Raw genomic sequence first — 24,131 nt, forward strand, 5'->3', positions numbered from 1 at the left:
ACATGTTAATGCAGAACCTGTTTGCCTGGTTTTATTTTTCATCTGGTTTCTCTCTCAATTTCTTGTTGTCCAGCCTCTTACTCTTTTGATTTAACAAAAATCACCATGTTTCAAATGCTGCCTTTTGTGTAGGGTAATTAGATCTCTGTCTGATGGACACAGCAGATTACTATTGCACTGAGGTGAGAGGCATATCGTGTAACAAATGTTCCAGTGCTCTGCTGTTGGCTTCTTGTTGTTTGGGCATCTTTTGTTAACAGAAATGAAAGCTATTTAAAACATTGTCTGTGAGTTAGTTTTCAGCTGGGAGTAAATGTGATCTGCCCAGCTCTCATGTTAGATTTCTGTTGATAATCACCAGCTTTTCCAGGCCTCTGAGAAACAGCTGTACTGCTTTCATTTTCCCAGGGTAAAGGAGATGAAGTGGTCCAACCTGTGCCTCTTTCCTCCTCCTCTCCCTCTTTTCACCCTTCTCTCCACCTTAGGAGTTTACTTTAAAATCCAGGCCTCTCATGATAAGGCTTGGTTTCACAACTCTAAAGCCAAGGCAGCGCACCCCTGGACATTCTGGGTTATGGGTGCTGGGTATCACATATTAGAGGTTTGAATCAATGCCAGAATCCAGAGTGGCCTCCTGGAGCTGCTCATGTGCCATCCTGGAACTGGGATTTGTCCTGACTGCTTTCACTAGATTTTCTTACTCATTGCTCGTGTTAGAAGTGAAGCAATCCTGTTTGGAGGAAAACAGCAGAGGTTTATTTCATATATTAATATGAAGTAATCCCAGAATGATCCCTAGAGCAGTGCAGGGTTTCTGTACAGGAAACAGGGAGTACATACATGTGCAGCTCCCATGCTGGGGGTCCCTGGGTAGGTCTGTGCTCTCTGACCGTGGGAGCAGCCCAGTCTGTGATCCTGGCACATCTGAGCTCATTCTGCAGAAGCTGGGATGGGCTTACAAGTGGCAGTTTGCCCTTTTGGCTGGGCTTCCTGGCCTGGCTTCCCAACACGGGTGCAGTAGCTCACAAAAGCAGCAGCACTGTGTCCAGAACAAACCTGGAAGTCCACATCTGCTCTACTTGCTAGTTTAAGGTTTCCAGCTGTGTAATACATGTACATGATCCAAAAACTTTACCTTCCACATAGCTTCCTAGCCACTTTTCATGTAGTACTCTTCTAGTATTATACCAGGAACTTGGCAGGTTTTCACTCTCTCTCTGCAGGATATGGCCTATAATGACCTTGCAGTAGCTACATGGGGGGCAATTGCAAATTGCTGGAGAAATTCCACTAGTCCTTGTCATATGTTTATGTTGCTATTTCACCTTCACAGAGAAAAACTTTCTGGCTAGCTCCCTTATATCCAATATCTACATACTAGCAAAGATTTAAAAACCCAATGGGGGTAGAACTGAAACAGTCTGAGGATGATCTTCTAATAGTGTCTGTGGTAACTAAATACAGGAAGCTGGGGACCACTGAAGGTGATGATATTTCTCTGATGTTCGTATCTAATCAGGTAGAGGCCAGCACAAAGCAACAAGTTCACTTTATAATATTGGAGAACTGAGTTCATTGAATGTTTTATTATCCCATTGCAGATGGTACAGACAGACCCCAAGATTGCTCATTTTGTCTTAATTTCAAAAATAAAAACAAGTAAAATAAGTATGCGTTTTCAGGAGAAAGACTTGATTGTTTCTTATCATCAGTTGTTAGGAATTCCTGGTAAAGTACAGTTACTGTACTTGTGACAAAATGTGCAGCTAAACTGCCACAGGGGTCAGGATCTGTAGTTGTAGGATAAAATTAACCCAGTTATGTTTTCCTTTTTAATAGACTGTCTTGAGGTATCAGATCCTGTCTTCAGGCAAGTGATGACACAGGCTGTCTGGCTGATGTCACCAGGATCCCAAAGGAGAAGGACTAATCCTAGAAATCTCTTCAGAAACAATAGAAATTACTTCTTACCCTTTTTGGAAGAGTTTCTGAAGTACTGTTTTGCATTAGCCCTTAGTAAAAGATTAAATTTAGCTAAGCCATGAGAACTTGTTAGTGCTAAGCAGCTCATGATGTGCAGCAGTAATTGTTACTTCAGTACTTAAATTGTTTTTTTTTTTAATGCCTCATTGGGAAAGTATCTTAAAGAACCACTTGTTCTTTAAGAAGCACTAAAAAGCATACGGCATTGTACTGGTTTGAGGGGAGATTAGAAGATGTAAGTATTCTCAGAGTGGCTACAAAATTAATTGCAGAAAACCTGAGTATTTGTTCAGGCTTTCCATACCAGACTTCCTGTTCTTGTATGTAAAAGTGGCTGATTTGAGTGCATTTTTTACGTAAAACTGTTGTGCCAAGAAATGTTCCCTAAATACATTTTTTGTCCTCTCTCTTCATAAACACATTGATGGGAGAATCCAAATGGAGTATGTGAAGTAATATCTTGAAGTGTTGACAAAAATACCGTCTAAGAATAGCACTACCAAGGTGGATCAAGGGGCCATTTAATTCAGCACCTCAGCTCGGGGTAGGGTTCAGTGGAGGAGGCATAATGGGGAATACAGATACTGCAAATCACAGACTGATGCTCCTTTTGGATCTACTCAGCCTCCAGCAGTTTGTGACTCGGACGTTTCTGGAGCTGGTGACTTTGTGTTTAATGGCTCTAGATGGCTGAATCCATGGAAGGAGGCCTCAGCTTCTTTTTGAGCCAGTGTGAGCTTCTTGCATCCAGTACCTGAAGTAACAGGGCAATAAAGCAGCTCTTTCACCTCTTCAATTTGCTGCCTACTTGTTTTGCTAGATTCTGCCATAATAACAGAAATACGGATCATGGACTTCTCTTACTGGTCATTGTGTAGATTGCTCAAAAACATGCTCTGTTTTGAATTTCAGCTTGTCCAGTACTGGTGTGTTGTTCCACATATTTTAGAAGCAATTCCAGAATGCTACTTTGTATTACCCTGTTTCTGCACTGTGCTGTGTGCTGCCCTTTGGGTTCTGCTGTCTTGTTTATTTTAGAATAAGGAACCAGAACAATAGAGGACATTCAAAATATAAATGTCTTGTGAATGCATACAGTGGCATGTTAATGATTTTCTATATTGTTCTCAATTTCATTATTTTTCATTATGAATAATACTTAGCATATTATTGATTCCTGACTGCTTCTGAACCCTGAGCCAGGTTTCTGTAGAAAAGAGCTGACCAGATGTAGCTAAGTCAATTCAAAGAATGTCGGCATCTCTTGCATTTTTTCATATTTATCATTGGTTTGTGCATTCCAGAGCTTTTTTATTTTGGTCTTTTGGGCATTATGGTGGACATGACAGATGAAGTAAAGTGGTGAGTAAGCCATCTTTGGAAGAACTAACATCCCTTTACATGTCAGCAGCAGATGGTGTTGAGAGATTAATGGCAGTTTCTGGTTTTATAAGCTGACCAGATTTATTGTCAGTTGTTGCACAGGTAATGTCATGATTTAAATGATTTAAAATCTCAGCTTTTCCTTTTCCTCCTCCTGTGTTGACCACTATAGGTTGGTTTGGCAAAGAATTTGCTGTTTGTTTCACTGTTTGGGGTTTTTTAGCCTTTCTCTTGCTCTGCTCAGTGTTCTGCTTAACCAAAATAATGCATGTGTAAGTCTCACATGTAGCAAGGAGTTAGATCTGCAGTTTAGGGTTGTGTTACTTGGATGGATTTACAGGCAGATATTTGGGAAACATTAGTGATCTGTACCAGATGTAATTTCTGGCCCTTATAGCCCCCTTCTGTCAAGAAAGAAAGATATTTTGTAGTAACCCTTAGGCAAAGTAGCAAAAGCAAAATATTTTGATCTGCCTTGGAGCAGTGGGTTCAACCTCCTTTACAAGTTTCCTTGTTTTAGAGTGGATTTTATGTAGGGCAGATGAACTTCAGGTTCTCCAAAAGAGGTCTTTGTCCACAGACAGTAATTTTATGTTTGTCTATTACCATCTTTCATCATCTTTCTATTATAAATAAAGAGATCCAACTGGGCTAGCTTATATTTTTGCTTTTTGTGAATATCTAATGTTATAGGTATTCACAGGAGTTGTGTTCCCATGCATCATAAAATAGTAGTAGCTAAAACTGTATATTGTCAATAATCAGAAATTAATTCCCTTCTCAGAAGAACTGCTTTTAAAAATTACTATTTTGAAAGCTCACTGGAAGAGGGAAAACTGAGTCTTGTGTATATCTTTGTTAAACAAGCCCTGCTGTGCTTGTGTGAGAAGGGAATTTGTGACCTCATAGCAGCAACTAATGCTAGAAAAGCTTGATTTTGTTTATTTTTTGCTGTTTTGTTAGTTTGGTAAATAAATGTCAACTTGAGTGTATGTTGTGGATGCTTGTGATGAAGTGAAACAATTTGGGATCTTAGTTCTGCTAGAATTGACAGCACTTTGGTTATGTTCATCATGATTTTGGACTGCAAACATTGCCCTATTTTAATATTCATATGGGGTTGGGGTTTCCCAGGCTTCCTGTAGGTTTTTGTTGCTGGAAATAAGGGATGTTTCAGAAATAAGCTTCAATATTGCCTAGTTAAGGTAATGTTCAGGATTTTCTTGGTTGTCTTCCCCTACCTGTCTCAGGCTTTTAACCACTGATTTGGCATTTCATCTGTAGAAGAGAAGGCCCTGCTAGGTGAATGTAACAGGAGAACTTGTGAAAGTTCTTGTGCCTGCTTTTAGGTATGGGAATTTATTTTAAAGATCTGATCTCTAAAGCAAAGTAATACTTAGACTATGTCAAAATATTAGTCAACTAACAGAGCCCTTTTATGCCCAATAATTATTTGTTCTGTGTAAGCTTAGTCAGCTGCCTTCAGAAGTGTTCTTGTTATTAAAAAAAGAAAGGCAGAGATAAGTCTCTGCCTTCTCCAGAAAAGTGTCCTGTAAATCCAGTGGCCTTTAGGCAGTGCTGTCCAGACTTGGGTTTTTCAGTTTTCTGGCAATATTAGGATTCAGAATGTGTACCCATGCTGTCCTGGATGTCTGTGAGCTGCCAGGAGGAGGATACCTGTTCAGAAAGTGTCCTGGGCAAACTCTGTAAGGGTGTAGAAGAGTGCTAAAGATAAGGTTCTGTTACAGATTCTGATCTTGAAGAATGTAGATAACATTCTTGCATCTTGAACATGCAGATAACAAGCTACATATGGATATGGCATTCTGAAAATCTGTAGGTATGCTGAGATGATTTAGCTTTCACTCTGTTATCCTATGTGAAGTTCATATGGAAATTGTTCAGAAATAATCATTTCTCATGCCAGAGTTCCTCATGGCTCTGCAGTTATGTTTTTACAGATTTCTGTAGCATCTTGTATCCACACTGTCTTTTATACCCAGATACCACATCAAAAGTTTAAACCTTTGAGGGTGGGTGAAGGTCAGATACACAGGATATAGGCAGAAATCTTTTTCTAATACACATTATAAAAGATGGGCGTATTCATTGTGATCAAACATTATCTAGTTTAAATTTCTGAAACATAAAACCTTTCATTAATAAGCCAGTAACTTAAAATTTAGGAGGTAATTTAAATGAAAATGCAGAAATTCAGTAACACAGCTGAAAGAAACTAATCTCCATATTTTTAAGAAAAACTGAGGATTGAGAATTGCTCCAGATCTCACATTTTACTGAATCGCTGAGTGATTGAGTCTGTTTCTCTTCAGCTCTTTACTCTGAAAGAAGAGTTGTGTCCTAGTTACTAAAATATCATTTAAAGTTTATGTCTGAAATACTTGCTTATATAGTGTTTGGGTAAAGGAAGACTGATTTCAGTAGACAGATTTGCTTTTAAATGGAATTTTCTCATCTGCTAGAGACTTGCTAATGAGGGAACCAAAGCCAGAAAAAAAAAAAGAATTGAAATGGAACCAGGAGTTTACTGCTTGATTTGAAAGACAAATTTGAACTTCTGTCTTGTTTTAAAATCCACAACCTACATTCTGAAAAAAACCATATATCCCTGTCTAAACTTCAATGAATTTTATTCTCTTTTGTTTACTTTCCCTCCTGGAGAGAAGCGTCTTGCATGGTGACACTCAGCCTGCTGTTCACTGTCTGCTTTAGATGAGTTTGTGGGAAGAAATGGAGGAAACAAACCCACTGTGATAAAACTTAATATGTGGTTCAAACAGCCTCAGCCAGCACAGAAGAGTTTTCAGATCTGCAGTGATTTTCTTCAGCATTTTTTTACATTATTTTATAGCTTTACCATCTAAGCATGTTGAAGGAAAAAAAAAATCTGGGTTGTGGCAGGAAGATAAGAATATACTGTCTTCTGCAAACATAATTTTTCACACTGTCAGATTTGACCCCCTTTTAGTGATAGAAGAAATTAAGTAAGTGGTTAGTAATAAAAGAAAGTGAAAGGTAACTTGATGAAATACATTTAATGTAATTGCTCTCAAAATTGAATTTATAAGATTTTAGTTAAATCTCTAGTTTGGTATAAAAGAATTACAAATTAAAAAACTTAACAAGCCAGTTCAGAATAGAGTTTGTTTGTTTTTCTGTTCTGATGTAGACATTTCATGTCCTCTTCCCCCTCAGCAGTCTTTACCTCGCTGTATATTTTATGAGGTTGTTGCAGATTTAATTGTGCAGATATGGATGCAATGGCCTTTTGGGAGCTGCAGTCTTTTGAATGCTCTGTTGTAGTGTCCTCTTCTTTTACTGAAGATGGAACATAAAACTTTGCCAGTTCACTGCTTCTTTCTTGGTTTCTTCATCCTTCTCCATTTTGTAGCAATAATTCCACATTTTTCCTTAATCTTGTGAAGTTCTGGTTTACTCTTTACTCCTCTGCCTGAAACATTCTCTCTGTAGGCAGTGGTTTGCAAGTATGTAATTGCACAGCATTCTTCCATTAGGTAGTGAACAGGATATAACAAGTGAAGAAGCTTTAGTTTTATTCTTAATGTGTTCAGTCACTTGTCATAGTATCTGAATATACTCCCCTGCATCCTAGAATGTGGGACATACTTGAATAAACATAGGGCCTCTCAGGCCCTTTGGGGATAAACAGATTCACTATAATGTGTGCATTATAATCTTAAAAATTTAAAACCACTTAGGCAGTTAGGGTTGGGAGGATACTGTATTTTTACAGGCAGAATCCCATAGAATGATGACATAGAATGAGACTTAAGTTGCCACATTTGTTATTTGAGACAATAGTACATACAGAGGAGTTTGCACTGCTTTTGATCAGATGTGGTTGTAGTTTTGTGGTTTGAAGTGATTTGATTTAATGAGATTTTTGTCCCCAGTCACAGAGTGAGAAACAGCCATTTCTCTGTGGGATGACAAAACATCACTCTTGGGGACGGTACCTGCATCCCTGTGTGCCTTGGGCTGAAGACTGAATGTGGATTTGTCTTTTGGCATATGAAATTCCTGAATTTTTCACTAAACGAGCACATAATTGTTATTGTGGTATTTTGAGGAAGGAAGGCACGGGATTGTTGTCCTGTTACTTTGGTTTGTTGTTTTTTTAGGTTATAATATCCTTAGTCATTGGGGAATTCAAGCAGTAAAATATTACAAAAATAATATTTTCTGTTCTGTTGCTCTCTTCTTCTCTAGAAACACCAACCACCTCTCCTGAACCTCTGAAAGGAATATTTTTTGTACTACCATTTCCTTAGTTCTCTATCTGTGCTGATAGACGGGGAAGACAAAACAAAGCATTTTCACTTTTATTTTCATTACACAGAATCATGAGAGACAGTAGGAGTTTTAGCTGGCAAAGCACAGCACAAGTAGATAGCAGGAAGAGAAAAATAATGTGTGTTTGGTCAGCAACCAGTCTTAGCTTTTTCCATAGTAAATCTTATTTTTTTTTCATAGAAAAGAAATAGCTTTGACTAAGTTTGTATGTTCTAACTTCAATTCAGAATGCATTTTAATTGTATATATTCTGTTTAGGGGCCTTGGTTATTCTGGTTTAGTTTCTTTGTAATGTGAGGAGCTTTGTTTTTCTCCTGGCCTGCAGCTGGACCTCCAGCAGTCTGTGTTTGTAGCAGAGCCCTCTGCTATAGTGAAAGTGGAAGTTCTTTGGTACAGAATGAAAATGAAAACGGAAATACCAGATATCTGCAGCTTAAGCTGTTCAATATGTACTTCCTAGTAACATTATACATAAAAGAGCATTTACTGTCTTCACTTGTCTTAATGGTTCATACTTTTTTTGTCCAGTCTTAAATTCTTACGGTGTTGTGGAGACTTGAGAACTTCACCAGTTCTCAACATTGTCTAATCCCTTTGTGACAATCAGCAGAAGACTTTTTTTTTATGATTTCTATAGCTTTTTAAGTTTATATAGTGAAGTACTAGTTCTTTGATGCTAAAGGTAATTTGCAATAATTTTGAAGGGTTATAATTCCTTGCATATGTGTGCACAAGAGCATATACACACAAAATAGCTGAAATACACCCAAAACACCACTGTGTACTTTTAAAAGGGATAAAGTAATCTCAATCTGGCACCATCTAATAAGCCTTCTAGGTGTTTTTTAAAAATCTACCTTTCTCCCTTGTTTACTAAGCACTCATCATGGTATTTTCATAGCAGAGTCGACAAACAAACCTAAAGCTCTCTATGCAGTAAAGATGGTGTCCTTTAATGAGTTTGGTTCTGGTAATTTAAAGATACTTTTAAACTTTGAAATGACCTATTATTCATGGTGTGTTCTTGTCTCATCATATTCAGGCAGATTAGAACTAAATGGAAGTTGATTGGATTTTTTTGAGCAAATGTAGCCAAAGTTAATTAAATGCTAGTGTTTTCTGTGGCCAAGCCACTTCTTTGGGCTGGTAGAATGCTGACAACAGTGTTGTGAATTCTTGTCAATCTGCCTGTCACTCATTGCCTGTGAAAGTGCTGAGGGAATGACAAACAAATCTGTCATATGTTAAGGAAAGAGGAAAAAGCATGTTAAGTTTTTGTTTTATTTTTCAGTTCTTCTCAGCCTATTGCAGCTGATGGCCCAGATGAGTTTTTGAGGATGCTGCTTCTCCTCTAGTCATAATTTCTCAAAGGGAAACTCAGTTGCTGTAAAGGACTTCCTAAATTTTCACATTCCACATCCTCCTGGACAAAATAACTTGAAGTCCATCTAGCTGCCTTTCCAAGCAATTGTTTCATTACTCCAGAAAGTAATGAAAGGAAATTCAGTGTCTGCCATCCTGAGTAGTGCAAAGCCTGTGGAATGGTTTGTGTATCCAGTGTGAGGATTAGTCTCTGTGGGAGTCATCACCTCCACCTCAGCACTGCCCATCTTTGTAAATTCTCTGCAGTCTCCTGTTTGAAAGTGGAACAAAATCCTCAAATTCCTTAAAGTAGAAAAGTACTCTGATCCCAAGCTGTCTCTTTCTGATGTTTAGTGTAGCTGGTTTAAAGTTTGCGGCTGGGGTGACTGAGGGGGGAGCTCCTCAGGCTGCAGAGCTTGCCTGTAACTAAGGATCGAAAGCTCAAGGAAGTTCTGCAATTAAATGGTTTTAATTCTGGCAAAACTGCAGTTAAAGGTAATGGGATGGGGCGTATGCAGGGCACTCTAGACTTACTTAGCCGTGGCAGAACCAGAGAGTGTTTTGTGCTCCTCTGCAGCACAGGGACGCTGCTGACATTAATGGGTAGGAGATCTAATTACAAATGAGAACAATTTCAAGAACAAAGAAGTTATGAAAAAGACATGAAGGAGCCAAAATTTGAGAGGAAGATATTTTAAAATAGTTTGATTTTGTGTGATCTTCCCTTTCTTTACAGTTGTGTTGTGAACCAGGAATTTCCCATCTTAATTTGTTTGCTTAAATGTCATCACAGGAAGAATTGGTCAGGCCTGGCAGGAGATGTTCCCTGCATTCTTCTTCTCTTCTTCCCTGCACTCACACAGCCCACAGGACTGTACTTCCATTCTAGTCCTGCCTCTCCATCTTCATGGGTGCACAGATGCCCTGTGCTGTCCGACCACATATTGTTAGGAGTTCAGACTTCCCTAAACAACAATTTCTGTTTCCTTTGGGAGGAAGAATAAACTGCAAGCTGAATTGCTTTTCTTCTATACCATTTTGTAACTTGACAGTGATCTCCTATTCTTTAAAAATGCAGAGAATACAAGTGTCTTATAAAGGAGCTTCAGTCCTCAGTGTATGAGAAGAGAGGGGATTGGGTGGCAAATTTGTTTAGAAATTATTTTTTCCCCCCTTGTATTAATAATTAAAATAACCCTACCTGGATACTGAAGTAAAATCTATACATATGACTGTGAAATCTGTACGTGTGACTGCATTTGATTTGCAAAAATGTTTCTGAGAAGGAGTATTGAATAAACTGTTGGTGTCCTACAGCTGCATGTCCAAAGTGCATGCCAGGAATTGCACCTCATTGTTTACTGTTGGGATACCTATGGAATACATCAGAGCAATTCCCAGAATGAGAAAATCAAACTAAACCAGAATGGTGTGGGAAGGTAAGATGGAAGTGAGCAAGTGGTGATGTTTTCTGTAAACTTCTTAAAAATCTCATATGAGAGCTCCATGGATATCAAATGCTGTGCTGTATTTGGCCATTCTGTTAAAGTATGAATGTTTTAGCAATAGGAAAAAACCTAAGTACATCAAACCCACCACGGATAAACCTTGCAGGTTTTATCAGAGCCTGTCATTTTTTTTTTATCGGGATCTAGTATAGTAAAAGTATTCTGGGCTTTTCTAAAATTTTGTGAAGTGCTTGTAGACACATTGGAATGTGATATTCTCCCCTGTACTGCCACCTGTTTTATGTTATGCTGCAGTTGGAAGCACTGCTAGAGCCTTTTCATTATTCCAGCCAGCTCCCTCTCAGACTAGAGTCATAAATCGTAGCTTAGTTGCACTTTCTGAAGAATACAAGGAGTCATAAATTAAAAATGAGTTTCAGACTCCTGAGTAACTTTCACATTTCTGAAAAGTTGATTCATTGAAAAAAAATTCCATCCTACCTCTTCAGCTGAAATGCTGAAGTTGGTTTGTTGTGTTAGGATTAATGTTTTTCCAGACCTGCCCCTGACATACGGGCTTCTTAAGTTTTGGCTTTTAAGCATAACTTTTCACATCATGTTTAAGTGCTAGAAAGAGCATTTGATTTTTCACATCTGCTTGGAATCTCTTAGGTCTGTTGAGAGTGCTGGACTTGAGGCAAGCTCACAGGAGGGGTTTTCTGACAGTCTTAGAGAATCGTCAGAGAGCCAAAAACCTTGAGACATGGGAATGCAGCTCCAGCTGGAGTCACATGAACCAAGTCTGAATTCACCAGAAAAGCTGAATCACTGGATGAGTAATTGTCCCTAGCAATCAGAGGACATGGCTTCATGTACGTTTACCAAGCAGAGTTTTAAAAGCTTTGAGAAATTGATTTCTAAGTACATTGAGTTTTAGGGGGTTTGACTGGATGTACCTCTCCATGTTTGAGTTGCAAATAAATCTCTATGCAGTTGCAGCACATCAGAGATTTTAGTTGTTTGTGTTTGGAATATAATGTATTATTATTTATGGGAGTATTTGCTGGATTCAAAAATAGGTACAAGGTAAAGTGACCTACTCTGATTCAGCATAATGCTCCAAGTACTGGTTTATAAATTCTAGATTTCTGCTCTCTTAAGTGTCTTCTTTCTTTCCTCTTGCCTCTTCTAATTAATTTTAACTGCCTTCTGAATGATGAGCTGGTATTATACAAGATGAATGATAAATGTTGCATATAAATTTAGTACTAGAAAATTAAAAAGGAGATTCAAAATATGTGATTTAATGAAATATGTGATAAGTTTGTAATGAGATACCTTCTGTGCTTTTTTCCAGAGTTAATGCTTACCTAGATAAAGCTGCAGTCTATTTATATCAAATATTACAAATGAATTCAAAGAGACAAAATGCAGCTAACTCTGTGAAATGGTTTTAGTTGGTGAATAATGTCTGTGTTGCTGAACTTTGTTATTATGTAGTAAAAATGTGTCTGTCATAGGGGAACATGAAACACCCTTGTAGCTAAATCTATCCCTTGAAGTGGAAATAGTTCTGTAATTGTTTTCCAATAGCTAAAATAGCTTTACAGCATCCATGGAGCACTTACAAACGTCTACTGTTAGAACTGGAACAGAAAAAAAATCTCACAAAAGTATGTGGGGAATGGTTCATGTTACAAGTTCTCAGTATGTGAAAAAAGAGCTGAAAGATGGAGGGCTTGGGGTTTTAAAACTGGTTATTTCTGTAGTTTCTATTCAGACATAAAGACAATATTTCAGTCTGTTCTAGTCTGGGGGGTTTGTTTGGTTTTGGTTTTTTGAGTTTTTTTTTTTTTTAATCTAATAGTACATTTGTGTGTATAGCACTTAACTTGATTAATAATATTCAATACAGAGGGAGGTTGACTTTTCTGCATCTTCATCCAGTGCTCAGGTAATGTATTTGAAATCAAATTAAGCCTTCCTGATGGTCTCTCAGAAGTTATTTGAAAAGACAAAGGCAAACCACAGCTTACTTGCCAATATTTCTAATTAAAAACAAAACTGTAATTGGAATGTGGATTTTTTTCACTTTTAGAGAACAAAAGCTATGACTTGAACTTTAAGGTTTTCATTACACATGAAATGCAATCATTGTTTACTAGCAAACATGACAGCACTTTTTTTGAACTATTTCTTATTTTCCTCCTTCTATTACCGCTGATGCATATCTGAAAAAAAGATGATCAGTTTGGCTTTTCTTTTTTTCTTTTTAAGGCTCCTGCTAAGAGAGATCAAACTCAGAGTACCATCAAAGAGGAAAAAGTCCATCTGTTGAAGTATAATATAGGAGATCTAGTGTGGTCCAAAGTGTCTGGCTTCCCATGGTGGCCATGTATGGTTTCTGCTGATCCTGTTCTCCATGCCTACACTAAACTAAAAGGTATGTCATTCAGATTTCTTCAGGTAAACAAAATTATTGCTTTGGAAAAATTCTGTTCTTCGTCTATGCAGTTAATCAGCAACTTGTCAGCAGGAATGTTAAAATCATGTAAATGCTATTCTTGAGTATATAGCAGTGTGTCTTTTAACTCAAGTGTTATCTGAAAGATACCAAAATTGTGAGCTGTCAAACTGTGTGGAGTCTTCTTAAAAAAAGGAAAAAAATAAACCTAAGAGTGTTTTCATTGTTTCTGTGGAGAGGCTTGGTAAATTGATATACGCTAAAAATTTTATTACAGCTGATGGGAATTAAATATTCCTGATGATTGTGATTTACTAAAAGCAATCTATAATTCAGGCAGGTAAATTTTCTCTGATTCATGGAGTCAGTACTGATATCTACATACAATATTAGTTGATTTAAAATGCAGGAACTACCAAGTATTAATGAAATTTTTAGGAATGAATCTGTACAATTTCTTAATCTCATTTGCACCTTTGTTCTCTGTCCTGATACCTGAAACTTTTGAGGCTTTAGTAGCAATAAATATTTAGACTACACATTAAGAAAGAGTTGGAAAGGCTGAAAGCAGTGAAGCATTGGGATGGATTGCCCAGATAAATGGTCTGATCTCATTCGTAGGAGGTTTTTTAGTACAAATTGGATTAATATCTCTAGGATTATAGCTATATTCAAAATTGGTAGTAAACTAAATGGCTTCTTGAGAACTCTTTCAAGCATTCTTAATACAGTTGTTGGAATATTATAGACTCCTCAGACAAATTTTCCTTGTTGCAGTCTTTCAGAGTTTGGATCAGGCAGTCCCTGTCATTTTTAGTCTTTGGATTATTAGGTCTAATATGACATAAAGAGATGGATTTTGAGAGTAGTAGAGCTGTGTATTTGTTCCTAACAATTGCTCTGTTCCTTGAAAGGAGCAGGGTTTATGTTCATTATCCAGAATCTTCATGGTGCATCTTTATCAGAAACTATAGAAACAGATCCAGGAAAACCCAATGTCTGAATGCAGCCCGTGGAGCACGAACAGAAAGAAGGACTCACATACTTTGTAATGTTAATTTCCCTCTCTTTGAAGTAAGGGGAGTGATGATCATTTCTCATATTTGCTCTGGAGTGGGTTTGGGCCTGCCTTTTCCTTGAAGAGTTTAGTCAGTGTCTGAGCAGGCATCCTGACTAATAAACGCATTCTGATGTGTGTATTTTATCAGTAGGTATTTTCAGTCTTACCTTCCACCTACTCTTTATTATTTAGGCACTATCAAAAGTCTTCTTGCAAGAAATAAAAAGGTCTTTTGTCAGTGAATTGTAGAAATACTGAGCTATGTCTCTGTATTTTTCATTTTTAGGCTTAGGATCAAGTATTTATAAGAAGTCTGAATTTCTGGATGTTGCCCCTTGATTTGATCATTCCAGCTGATTAGGCTTAATAAAAATTAATAACTTTCAACTTGTGGGAAGTACATTTCTGTGTAAAAAAAGTCTGTGTGAGTCTGGCTAAAGCCCCATCTCACTGAATATCCTGTCTCTGGCTGTGGTCAACCACAGATGCTCAGATACAGAGAAGCACCAGGGAAGTGGTGGGTTCCCAGAATACTCTCCCAAACTCCCAACAATTAGTTGCTTCAGGATTCTGTGGGCCAAAAATTAAGTTTCCCTATGTAACAACTGTTAATGAATATCAGAAAATCAAGGCAACCCCGACGATGGGGAGAAATGATGCATCTGACTCCATTGATATCAGAAGGCTAATTAATTACTTTATTCTACTATACTATTCTGTACTATATTACAATACATCTAAATTGAAACTACACAAGCACGCAACCCAACAAAACTGCCCATAATCTTGTGACTGTCAGCCCACAGTCCTGACACACAAACATGGGTTCCATTGGTCAGTGAATCAAAACACTCACATCAGAATCCATTTACCAATGCCCTTCAGGTAAACAGTCTTCCACAATGCATTCCACTTGTTCCAAAACACAGAAGCAGTAAATGAGATAAGAATTGTTTTTTCTTTCTCTGAGGTGCCGAGAATGTGAATCCCAGAAAATCCTTGGGAAGTTGTGCCTTGCGTTTCTCTGTGAAGAGAAATGCGGCCACAAACGAATGTCATTATTTTATCCAGGAGCATTGGTACAAATTCAACTCTCAGAGGGTACCTGAACATTCACCACTAGGTTTGTGACTCTAGTGGCAGCAACTATTACTTAGTGTCCTTAATTAGGCAGTTACAGCTGTGCAGCATTATAGCGCAAAAGGAGCACAGTGCCTGCCTGCTTGGCAAGTGGGCTCTTGGCAGATCTTTACAGGAGGTTGGAATCCTAGGCTGTGGCTTCTCTGTGTGCAGCCAGGGCATCCTGGTAAAATAGACAGATTAAGTCATAAGAGCTCTGTAGTCACTGCTTAAACATTTTCTTGATGAGCACAAAGTTATTGCTGTGCAAGACAGTTTTTCCTGACTAGGCAACTCTGGAACATCTGTTAGATTACTGATTGGATGTGTGATGGTTACAATCCCAAGACTTTCCCTCTGCCCTTCCTCTAGATTCTCATATCTGATCTCAGATGAGTCATTACAGTTCTTGTAGTACTCATAGATGTTTTTATGTATAGTGTAAGTTCGTAATTGTTATAAAACATTACATGCATATATTAAAATTTTTGCCCATACCATTATTACCATTCCAGATGCCATATTTTACAAGATTAATCCCCTATTAAAATAATCACCATTATTGGCTGAATCACCATGAAAAGAAAGTTCTTTCTAACTCTAGAAACCCCAAAAATAGAGTATGAAGCAATCAATTAGATCTATTTGGTGACTAAGCCTGAAGACATGCAGTGTATGAATAATGGAATTCCAAATGGAATCTAGACATAGTTTGAAGTCACCAGTAACAGAATTGTGGCTGTTATTGGTACCTAGTGGGTGTCCATCCTTCCCTGAGTTTGTCTGTTGTCTAGTCTATGTGTAGGACAGACTGGTGTGGTGACACTGGAGGAACCACAGGTACTGCAGGGAGCATATTTGATCCAGCAGGATTGAATTTGCAAACACAGAAGTGCAGCTTAAAACCTTTTCTATTTTTAAACAAGACCATAATTTGAACACTTAGCAAACTTACAAGTTCTAATGAACAAGGTGTTAAGTGATCTTAAGTGTGATCTCTTACCTCTGCCTTTTAGAAATTCATTGTTAGCTGTGAACCCTTTTATGAGTTTTGAAAGTGGTTTCTTCCCCATTTTCTGTAGAATACCTGAGACCTTGGGAAGGCAAAGGTTGTATGCCTGTATCATACCACAGTGAGACAATGTTCCTCCTGTTTTTCTAAGGGAAAAAAGGAAATATTTTTAGTTTTAGAAGAAAAAATGCTTCTTATTTAGATGTCAAAATTGTATTTTTATCCCTCCACTCTCCCTTCCGCCAGCCAAATCCTATATTGATTTCTTTGATTCCTGAAAAATCTTGATTAATATAAAGTTTTGATTGCACGGGTTAAAAGCAGATTAAATACGTGTCTCTGTTTAAGAATACAAAAAGATAAATTTTAGGAGACTTAGGGAGGAGGCTGAGTGCACAAGCTCTCCAAGCTGCGGAACCTTCTCAGTGTTCCTTGGAAATTAAATGCTGAATTCATTTTCAGAAACACCCAAACCTACATGTAAAGTTAATATACGTGGAAAACTGACAGGTGATTGTAACCTCAAGTTAATTTAGCCAAGCATGTTCTTGCTGGGAATTAAACTATTGAGCTTTTGGGTCAGACTTCATACATTATCTTTCAGAGACTTTCAGTCTCATTTAAGTGTGTTTTTGAAAGGTTATCCAGTTTTTTTGTGCTTTTGTTATGGCAACTCTAGCAGCTTACAGACTTCAAGTCTGCAGGGGCTTACCAGAGTCTAGATCTTAAATACATGTGGTTTTTTTTAATTTTCAGGACAGAAGAAGAGTTTTCGTCAATATCACGTTCAGTTTTTTGGAGATGCCCCAGAGCGAGCCTGGATATTTGAGAAGAGCCTGGTGCCCTTCAAAGAAAAAGACCAGTTTGAACAATTATGCCAAGAGAGTGCAAGACAAGCCCTCACTAAAGCAGAGAAAATAAAGGTAAGAGGTTCCCAAATCAGGCAAGATTTGGAGCTTTTTATTTTAGCATTACAGAGATGTACGGATATAAATAGGTATTATAAAAAGCTTAAAGACAGCTTGTTTTACAGGAGTCTTACATTTCATTTATAAATGCAAAGGATGGGGTGATTTGCCACTGTTTGTTACTCAGTAAACATCAGTACTCTTCTGCTTTGTCATGTATTTATCTGTGGTGTCAGTTGTATCCAGTACAGCTTCATATGTACTCTGAATCACAGACCTGCATGACAATTATTTCCCACTGTTTGTTACTCAGTAAATATTAGGACTCTTCTGCTTTGTCGTGGATTCATCTATGGTATCAGTATTATTAAATACAGCTCCATTTGAGCTCTGAATTGCAGACCTGCATGATAATTGGTCTCTTGGGGTTGTTGGATGTCAATGTCAGCATTTTGCAGTCACAGGTGGGCAGATTGCTCACAGGGCTGTCTCGTGTTGCAGATGCTGAAGCCGGTGTCGGGGAAGCTGCGGCCGCAGTGGGAGATGGGTGTGCAGCAGGCCAGTGAAGCTGTGGCCATGACAGTGGAGGAGCGCAAGGCCAAGTACACCTTCATCTATGTCAGGGACAGACCCCACCTCAACCCTCGAGTGGCAAAGGAGGTTGGCATTGCTGTGGAACCCTTGGAGGAGATGGATGAGTCGTCCTACTCACATGAAGAAACCGCTCCAAATCTGAAATCAGTGAAGGAGTCTGGCATTCCTAGCAAGAGGAGGAGAAGGACATCAAAACTCTCTGCTGCTGATGATATGCAAGAGAGCAGTCAGTTGGAGGATAAGAATACAACTCCTCAAAAGTCATCTGAACAGGCAGAATCCAAAAGAGGGATAGGCTCCCCTCTCAATAGGAAGAAAACTCCAGTGTCTACTCCACGAAGCAGAAAGGGCGATGCAGTATCTCAGTTTTTGGTTTTTTGTCAGAAGTACAGAGATGAGGTTAGTCTCTTTCAGCTGTTATTATTGTTGATTGCCTCTTCTCATTTCTGTACTTGAAGAAACTACTTTACTTTAGTAAACAAAAATTAGTTATTACTGCACAATCTGGATTTGACAATGCCTGCATCAAATCTTATTCTAGACAGAAATAGAGAAAGAAGGGAATGTGAGCTATATAAACAAGATGGTGATAACTGCTTTTGTATTTCGAGCAAAAGTTGTGTTAGTATCTTCCCACATAAACCAGTAGTCCTTTGTATCAGCCATATTTTGTCTTTAGTGTATGTACAATACAATACATATGCATACATATATGCTCAGGCAACTGTAACAAAGATTATGCTGTTCATGGCAATCTGCTTGTAGACAACTTTTACATTCTTTCTGAGGACATGGCTCAGTTGATTCTGTGTGTTCCCTTATCTTTGAACACCTCAAAACTTAATTTACTTACCTGGAACCTTTTGCTGAGCTTCAAAAGAAGCTGCTTACCAAAGCTTGTAAAAATCACTGTCAGTGTGTGCAATCTTCTGGGACAGAAACTAGGTCCTCTTGAGGCACACTCCAATACAAGGTAGAATAAATAAAACAGTATGTTATTATCAATTTGTTTTAGGAAGACTTAAAAGTGTAAAAAGCACTACTGCTGGTGTAGCTCATTACTTTTAAAACAGGACTTACCATTACTTTAAAATTAGGATTTTTCTTCCTTTCAGTCTTTTAGTCCATTTACAGTACTGTTCCATGATCTGAAGCTAGTGTGATATCTTATGTTTTCTTGTACTTGTACTATTACATATTGTTCACAGAAGGATCAAGAAGTTAGCGCTGACTTTGTCATACTCTTTAGCTACTGAATGGTTGACTTCATTGTCAACCATACTTGTATTAGAAAAGAATTAACAGATGTAAACTTTATAAAGGAATATTGGGGAAGCAGATTCTGTTGGATGGAAGTCAGTTGTGGTTCAACTTGGGATCTTATTAGATCATTGAAATTTAAGGTAATATTGAGAATGAAAATGAGCACAGTATTACATAAACCTTTTAGTGGCTTTGGTTAAGTTGAGAAGAGTATTGGCATTGCAGTTTGCTGGCTCTGGAAAGGAAATGGTTTAGTAGCCAGACAATTAAATACAGATTTTAACATACTAATTCTGAAAAGCTGTATGGGTAAATCATCTGTCTCATGTTGGAGACACATGAGTTCTATTCCCAGTTCTTCTGTAAGTGACATTGCAAGAGGGAATCACCTTGGCCTTCAATGTACATAGCAAGAAGTCTTTTGCAGTATTGAGGGACATACAGTTGCTTCTCTGGAAGAAATGAGATTATGATGGCTGGCTTTATGGACTCTTAGCCAAACACACCTTGCAGAGGAGAGATGTGCTGAGTCTCTGGTATTTCTATTTTCTGTGCCACTTACCGCACTTTGTTCCCTGTTGTTATACTGTAATTTTCAAATTAATAGATGGAAAATATGAAGACTATTAGAATATATGAAATTGAGGAAATACATTTTCTTCAGTGTCATTTCAGGAAATTGAAAAATTTTCTTAAACTTGAAATTCTCACTGATGATAGTGGCTAATGTTGCACAAAGTTGAAGTAGAAGAAAATAAGTTTAAAAATATTACGTATTTTTAGAGAGAGGACATCCTACCATTTCTGCCTAGAATACCTTTTAATGAAATCTGTCATGAAAACCCAAATCTGCCTGAATGTGTGATCCATTCTAACAGGTACAGAAACACTTCTGTGGGTAGAACAGAACTAGGTTGTGAAAGCTGCAGATACCTCTGACTGATCATCAGAACCTGTCTTCCCTTTGTCATGATTGGAATTTGACTGGCAAAGTGAGAAAACACCAACTTAGATATTTTGCCTTTCATGTTGCTTTTAAACTGGCAGGTTCATGCCATTGGTGGAAGGTGGAGATTCTAACCTGAGATTTGGAGTGTCCCCTGCTGTTAGGCTTATCTGGTTCAACTTGCATGACTTTCACCAAGAGTTTGTTTTGCTGTGTTGTAGATGATCTGATGCTTTAGAAAGAGTGATGATGTTGGCTAAAAAACAAACCTGGTTTTGAGCTGCTTGAACTGGTGGCATTGGAGAGTTTAGTGTATGACTTTCTTAGTATTTGCATGTAGAAACTGAGAAAAAAGGAGCATTACAGACCCCGAAGAGGCTCTCTGTCCCCAGTCTTGGGAAGGGATGGAAGTGAAAGGGATGGCTAAAGACTCTTCTTGTGGGGCTTCTAATAATACCAAGCTCTCTTAACAGTGGAGCCATTTCTGCTGTGTCTTGCTTGGAGTCTGGCTTTGTGTGGTAGTGAGATTCATATATGGGTTTGATTTTATTATTATTTAACTGCTGGAGAATGTTTTTAATGATTTAAGAGACACACTTCCCACATCCCTGAGGGAAGTGCTGAAAGCTTGGAGCACTTTTGTGGTTGTAGTGGTGCATTAAGTATTTTGTGCTGTTACCAAAGGAGTGAAGATGTGTTTTGTACTATTGTATTGTGTGCTTCCCCTGTGAAAAATACAAGGCTAGTAAGCATAGTAGGGAAGTGTCTGACTGGAGATAAAGGTGTCATTCAAGTGAGAGGCAGAGCTATGCTGTTTACATCAATTGATTTGGGCCTTGAGTCTCTTGTGAGGAAAATTAAGGAATAATTTCACTAACATGGAGACTTTGGAGAAGACTATGGAGCTTTTTCTTTGCAGGCCTTATTTATAAGGGTCCCTTCACCATTAAGAATTCTCAGTGTCTTTTCCTTGTCATTTCACAGTGCTGCTAGTCAGCTGAAAGTTATTCTTATTTTGTTGAGACTGGAGGTAATGTTAATGTGTATCTCATTTCTCCAAATAAATCTAGTTATTTCTTGGAGAATTAAGATTAAGCACAATGACCTGTACATTTGTGACAGCAGTCAAAATTGATGCTAATTTTGTGTTCTGAAGAAGTGAGATTTGTGGAAGGGGTATCTTGTGGGTTTATGTTCCTCCCTTTCAGTAATGTGAATCCAGTTGCTGAATTTTAATCTAAATTGAGTAGAGGCTTTCAAAGGTAGTTGTACTCCTCAAGCCTTATGCAGATGGATTATGCCAGGTAGAAACAAGGCAATTCTACTAAGAGAAAAATTATTGCATGGATTTCCATACTAGACACTGACCAATGGAAGGAAGGTACTGCAGCTCTTTTAATACCTGGAAAAGCAAGAGTCACACTTGCATCCTGTTTGGTAACAGGAAATGTAGTTGTAAGACCATTAATTCTAAGAAATTAGGTTTACTCATTTCACCTTACCAGAAAATTTGTATTTCTGTTCTGTTGAATGGTGTTACTCTTTGAACAACTGGCTTTCTTGACTTAGTTTTTCATTTGCTCTGTGTTTTTGGGGTATCAGTTAGATCACTCATTTTGGGGAATGTTGGGTAATGAGATGAGAAGAATTGTTTTTAAACTTGCTGTTTCATTTCTGCACAAGCATAGAGTTTTTTTTACTTGGATGATTAATCAAATCTGATATTCCTTAAGTAGAAGTAGGAGTATACTGAAGGAGTTTGGGAGGATTTTTTTTTCCTTTTTTTTTTTTTAGTATTGGTTTTTTTGGGGTTTTTTGGGGTTTTTTTGGTTTTTTTTGTTTGTTTGTTTTTGTTTTTTGGTTTGTTTTTTTTGGCGTATACTTCTGGAAACTCTATTAAACTCCATGTTGATGGATATTATGTGTCCTGCTTATAGCATTAAAAAAAATGCACAGCTAGGGTTCATATGCATAATATAAAAAAGATGAATCAATACAGGGAAATTGCATCAGATGCTAACTTATGTAAATCTCTCTGCTGAGTTAGGTGTACTGAGTTCTAAGATTAATGAGTTTTGCTCTGAATTGATGGATTTCTTTCTAGGCAAACGTATATTCCAGTATTGCTTGCCTGTCATTTATGGATCTATATTTAAACTTCATTGAGAAGCAATACCCTTTTTTTTTTAATGACCACAAGACAAGATTTATACTTACTCCACTTACTCTAGTTTTTGAATGGCAAAAGGCAAATAGATACTTCCAAAATTAGTCTTAATATTTCTGAATAAGCTAGTTGATTTTTTCTTAAAAGACAGACAGAGAAGTGGTTATTTAAAGCAAAACTGGATACAGTAGGCTTTATTCTAGTTCTGTCTACAGCAGAAATATTAGCTATTGTTTGTATCCAGTTTTCCAAAGTGATGGAAGTGTGTACACCATTCTTTCCAATGGCCACTTTTTTTAATTCAACCCTATTTCTGCATGTATAGGTGGTTGCTGAACATCCAGATGCTTCAAGTGAGGAGATTGAAGAGCTGCTCGAATCGCAGTGGAACATGCTTAGTGAAAAACAGAAAGCTCGCTATAACACAAAGTTTGCCATAGTGACCTCTCCCAAATCTGAAGAAGACTCTGGTAAACGTAAAACTGTGCTAGTGTACTCTAACTAAATTTGATATACATAGTGGCATTAAACTAAGCACATATTTGAGACCCTGTAGGGAAAACAGCTTTCACTGTTTTCCAGTTTTAATTCTTGGTGTTTGTGCCAATAGCAAAGGAATGCCAATGGTTACAATAAACGCAACCCATGAAGTCTACATTTCTTGCTCATTGTTCTGAAAAGTTGTTATATGTAAACCTTCTGCTGTTTAGACATTGCTGATTTCTCATTCTTCTTCTGCCCATAAGCAGCTGCCATTGTTTCCACTGCTTGTTACAAGTGGATGGTGGGAAGGAAAGGTGAAGTGTTAACTCCTAGTAAAATTTGAGATGTTGTTTTTATAGAACAGTTAGAAATGGTTTAAAAAATTTAATCAGTGCTACACCTTTTCTTCATATATGCCTAAAGTGTATTACTTCACATCATCATCAACTCAGGAAGAACTATTCCAGACTTTACTCTGTACCCTTCAGCCATTTGGCATTTTATTGTGCTACTCAAAGTTTTTAGGACTTTGTGCAAGTTTGCAAATACTTTATTTTTTTCTCCTTGTATTTTTGTTGCTTTTTTCTGGTGTTTGTTTTTGATGAACAGTCTCGATTGTTTTCCAAAATATTTGAGGGGGTTTGGAGTTGCTTATTTGAGAAAGGAGGAGGAAGAAGATAGTTTGCCATTTGCATGAGCTTTATCAAATTTAACTAGCTATCATTTTTCAAATTTAAATAGCTTTACAGCACTGTAAGAAGACTTATATGGAAGTATTAGAAGCCAAGAGGTGCTGCTTTGGGCAATGACAAGAATGAGAGGGAGTGTTTGAAAGTTTGTGAGACTTGGAAAAATTTGTATAAAAATGGCAGTCAGTTTTGTTAACTATGTGTGTGTGTGTGAAATAACATCATTTTGTGGAAAATTGAAAAGTTTTTAACTTAAAATTTTAAGTGTTAAATATTTGGATATCAGTTTAAAAAAAAAAACACGTTCTGTATCTCTCAAGGTTCATCATTGAAGAATATTGGAGAGGCCAAACGTAAAGTGTTTCAAGACTCACCTAAAAGGAGATCAAGATCCAGAAGTAATTGAAATTTGTGTTCTGTGCAAATAGCTCATCATTATAAGTAGCTGTTGAGTGTATTTTTTATGTAATCACCCACGTATCATAATCTCTTTATTTTATCTCAGATGTTGTCTTCCTTGACGTTAGAACTTTAATGGATCCAAATTAAATATCTTAACACTATAGTGCTGAATTTTGTTCACCTTCCTCAGTGTCATATTGCAAGAAATGTAATTGAAATTGTACCTGTACCAGGTGTTTCTAGTACATATATTGTGTACATTTATAGTTACCTACAGAAAATATGTCAGTTCACTTGTTCCCCATCTCAAATCCTCTTATCTTAAACTTGGAAGAATGTTGTGGGATTTCTTTTGCTGGCTTTTTGTAAGTAGCAGGTTCTCCTGGAGCCATTTCAGTCTGCTTTGTGGATTCAGTTGGATCATAGAATATGTCCTAGATTGTTTAGATAAGAACATTAATTTGAAAATTATCCATATTTTCAAGTTGCTATATTTTTAATATTTACAGACAT

At 37.4% G+C, this 24,131-nt stretch overlaps 1 protein-coding gene across 3 annotated transcripts in view; it reads left to right on the forward strand.

Annotated features, from left to right (window-relative positions):
* Positions 1 to 24,131, forward strand: part of NSD2 (nuclear receptor binding SET domain protein 2) — a 99,475-nt gene that overhangs the window by 41,781 nt on the left and 33,563 nt on the right. For all 3 annotated transcript variants that reach the window (XM_059471000.1, XM_059470998.1, XM_059470999.1), the window contains 5 exons: positions 12,789 to 12,954; positions 16,923 to 17,089; positions 17,576 to 18,067; positions 22,370 to 22,514; positions 23,537 to 23,614. In XM_059471000.1, coding sequence (XP_059326983.1) covers positions 12,789 to 12,954; positions 16,923 to 17,089; positions 17,576 to 18,067; positions 22,370 to 22,514; positions 23,537 to 23,614 — 1,048 coding nt within the window. The remainder of the gene's footprint in view (positions 1 to 12,788; positions 12,955 to 16,922; positions 17,090 to 17,575; positions 18,068 to 22,369; positions 22,515 to 23,536; positions 23,615 to 24,131) is intronic.

Source organism: Ammospiza nelsoni, chromosome 4, assembly GCF_027579445.1.
Source record: "Ammospiza nelsoni isolate bAmmNel1 chromosome 4, bAmmNel1.pri, whole genome shotgun sequence".
NCBI lineage: Eukaryota > Metazoa > Chordata > Aves > Passeriformes > Passerellidae > Ammospiza > Ammospiza nelsoni.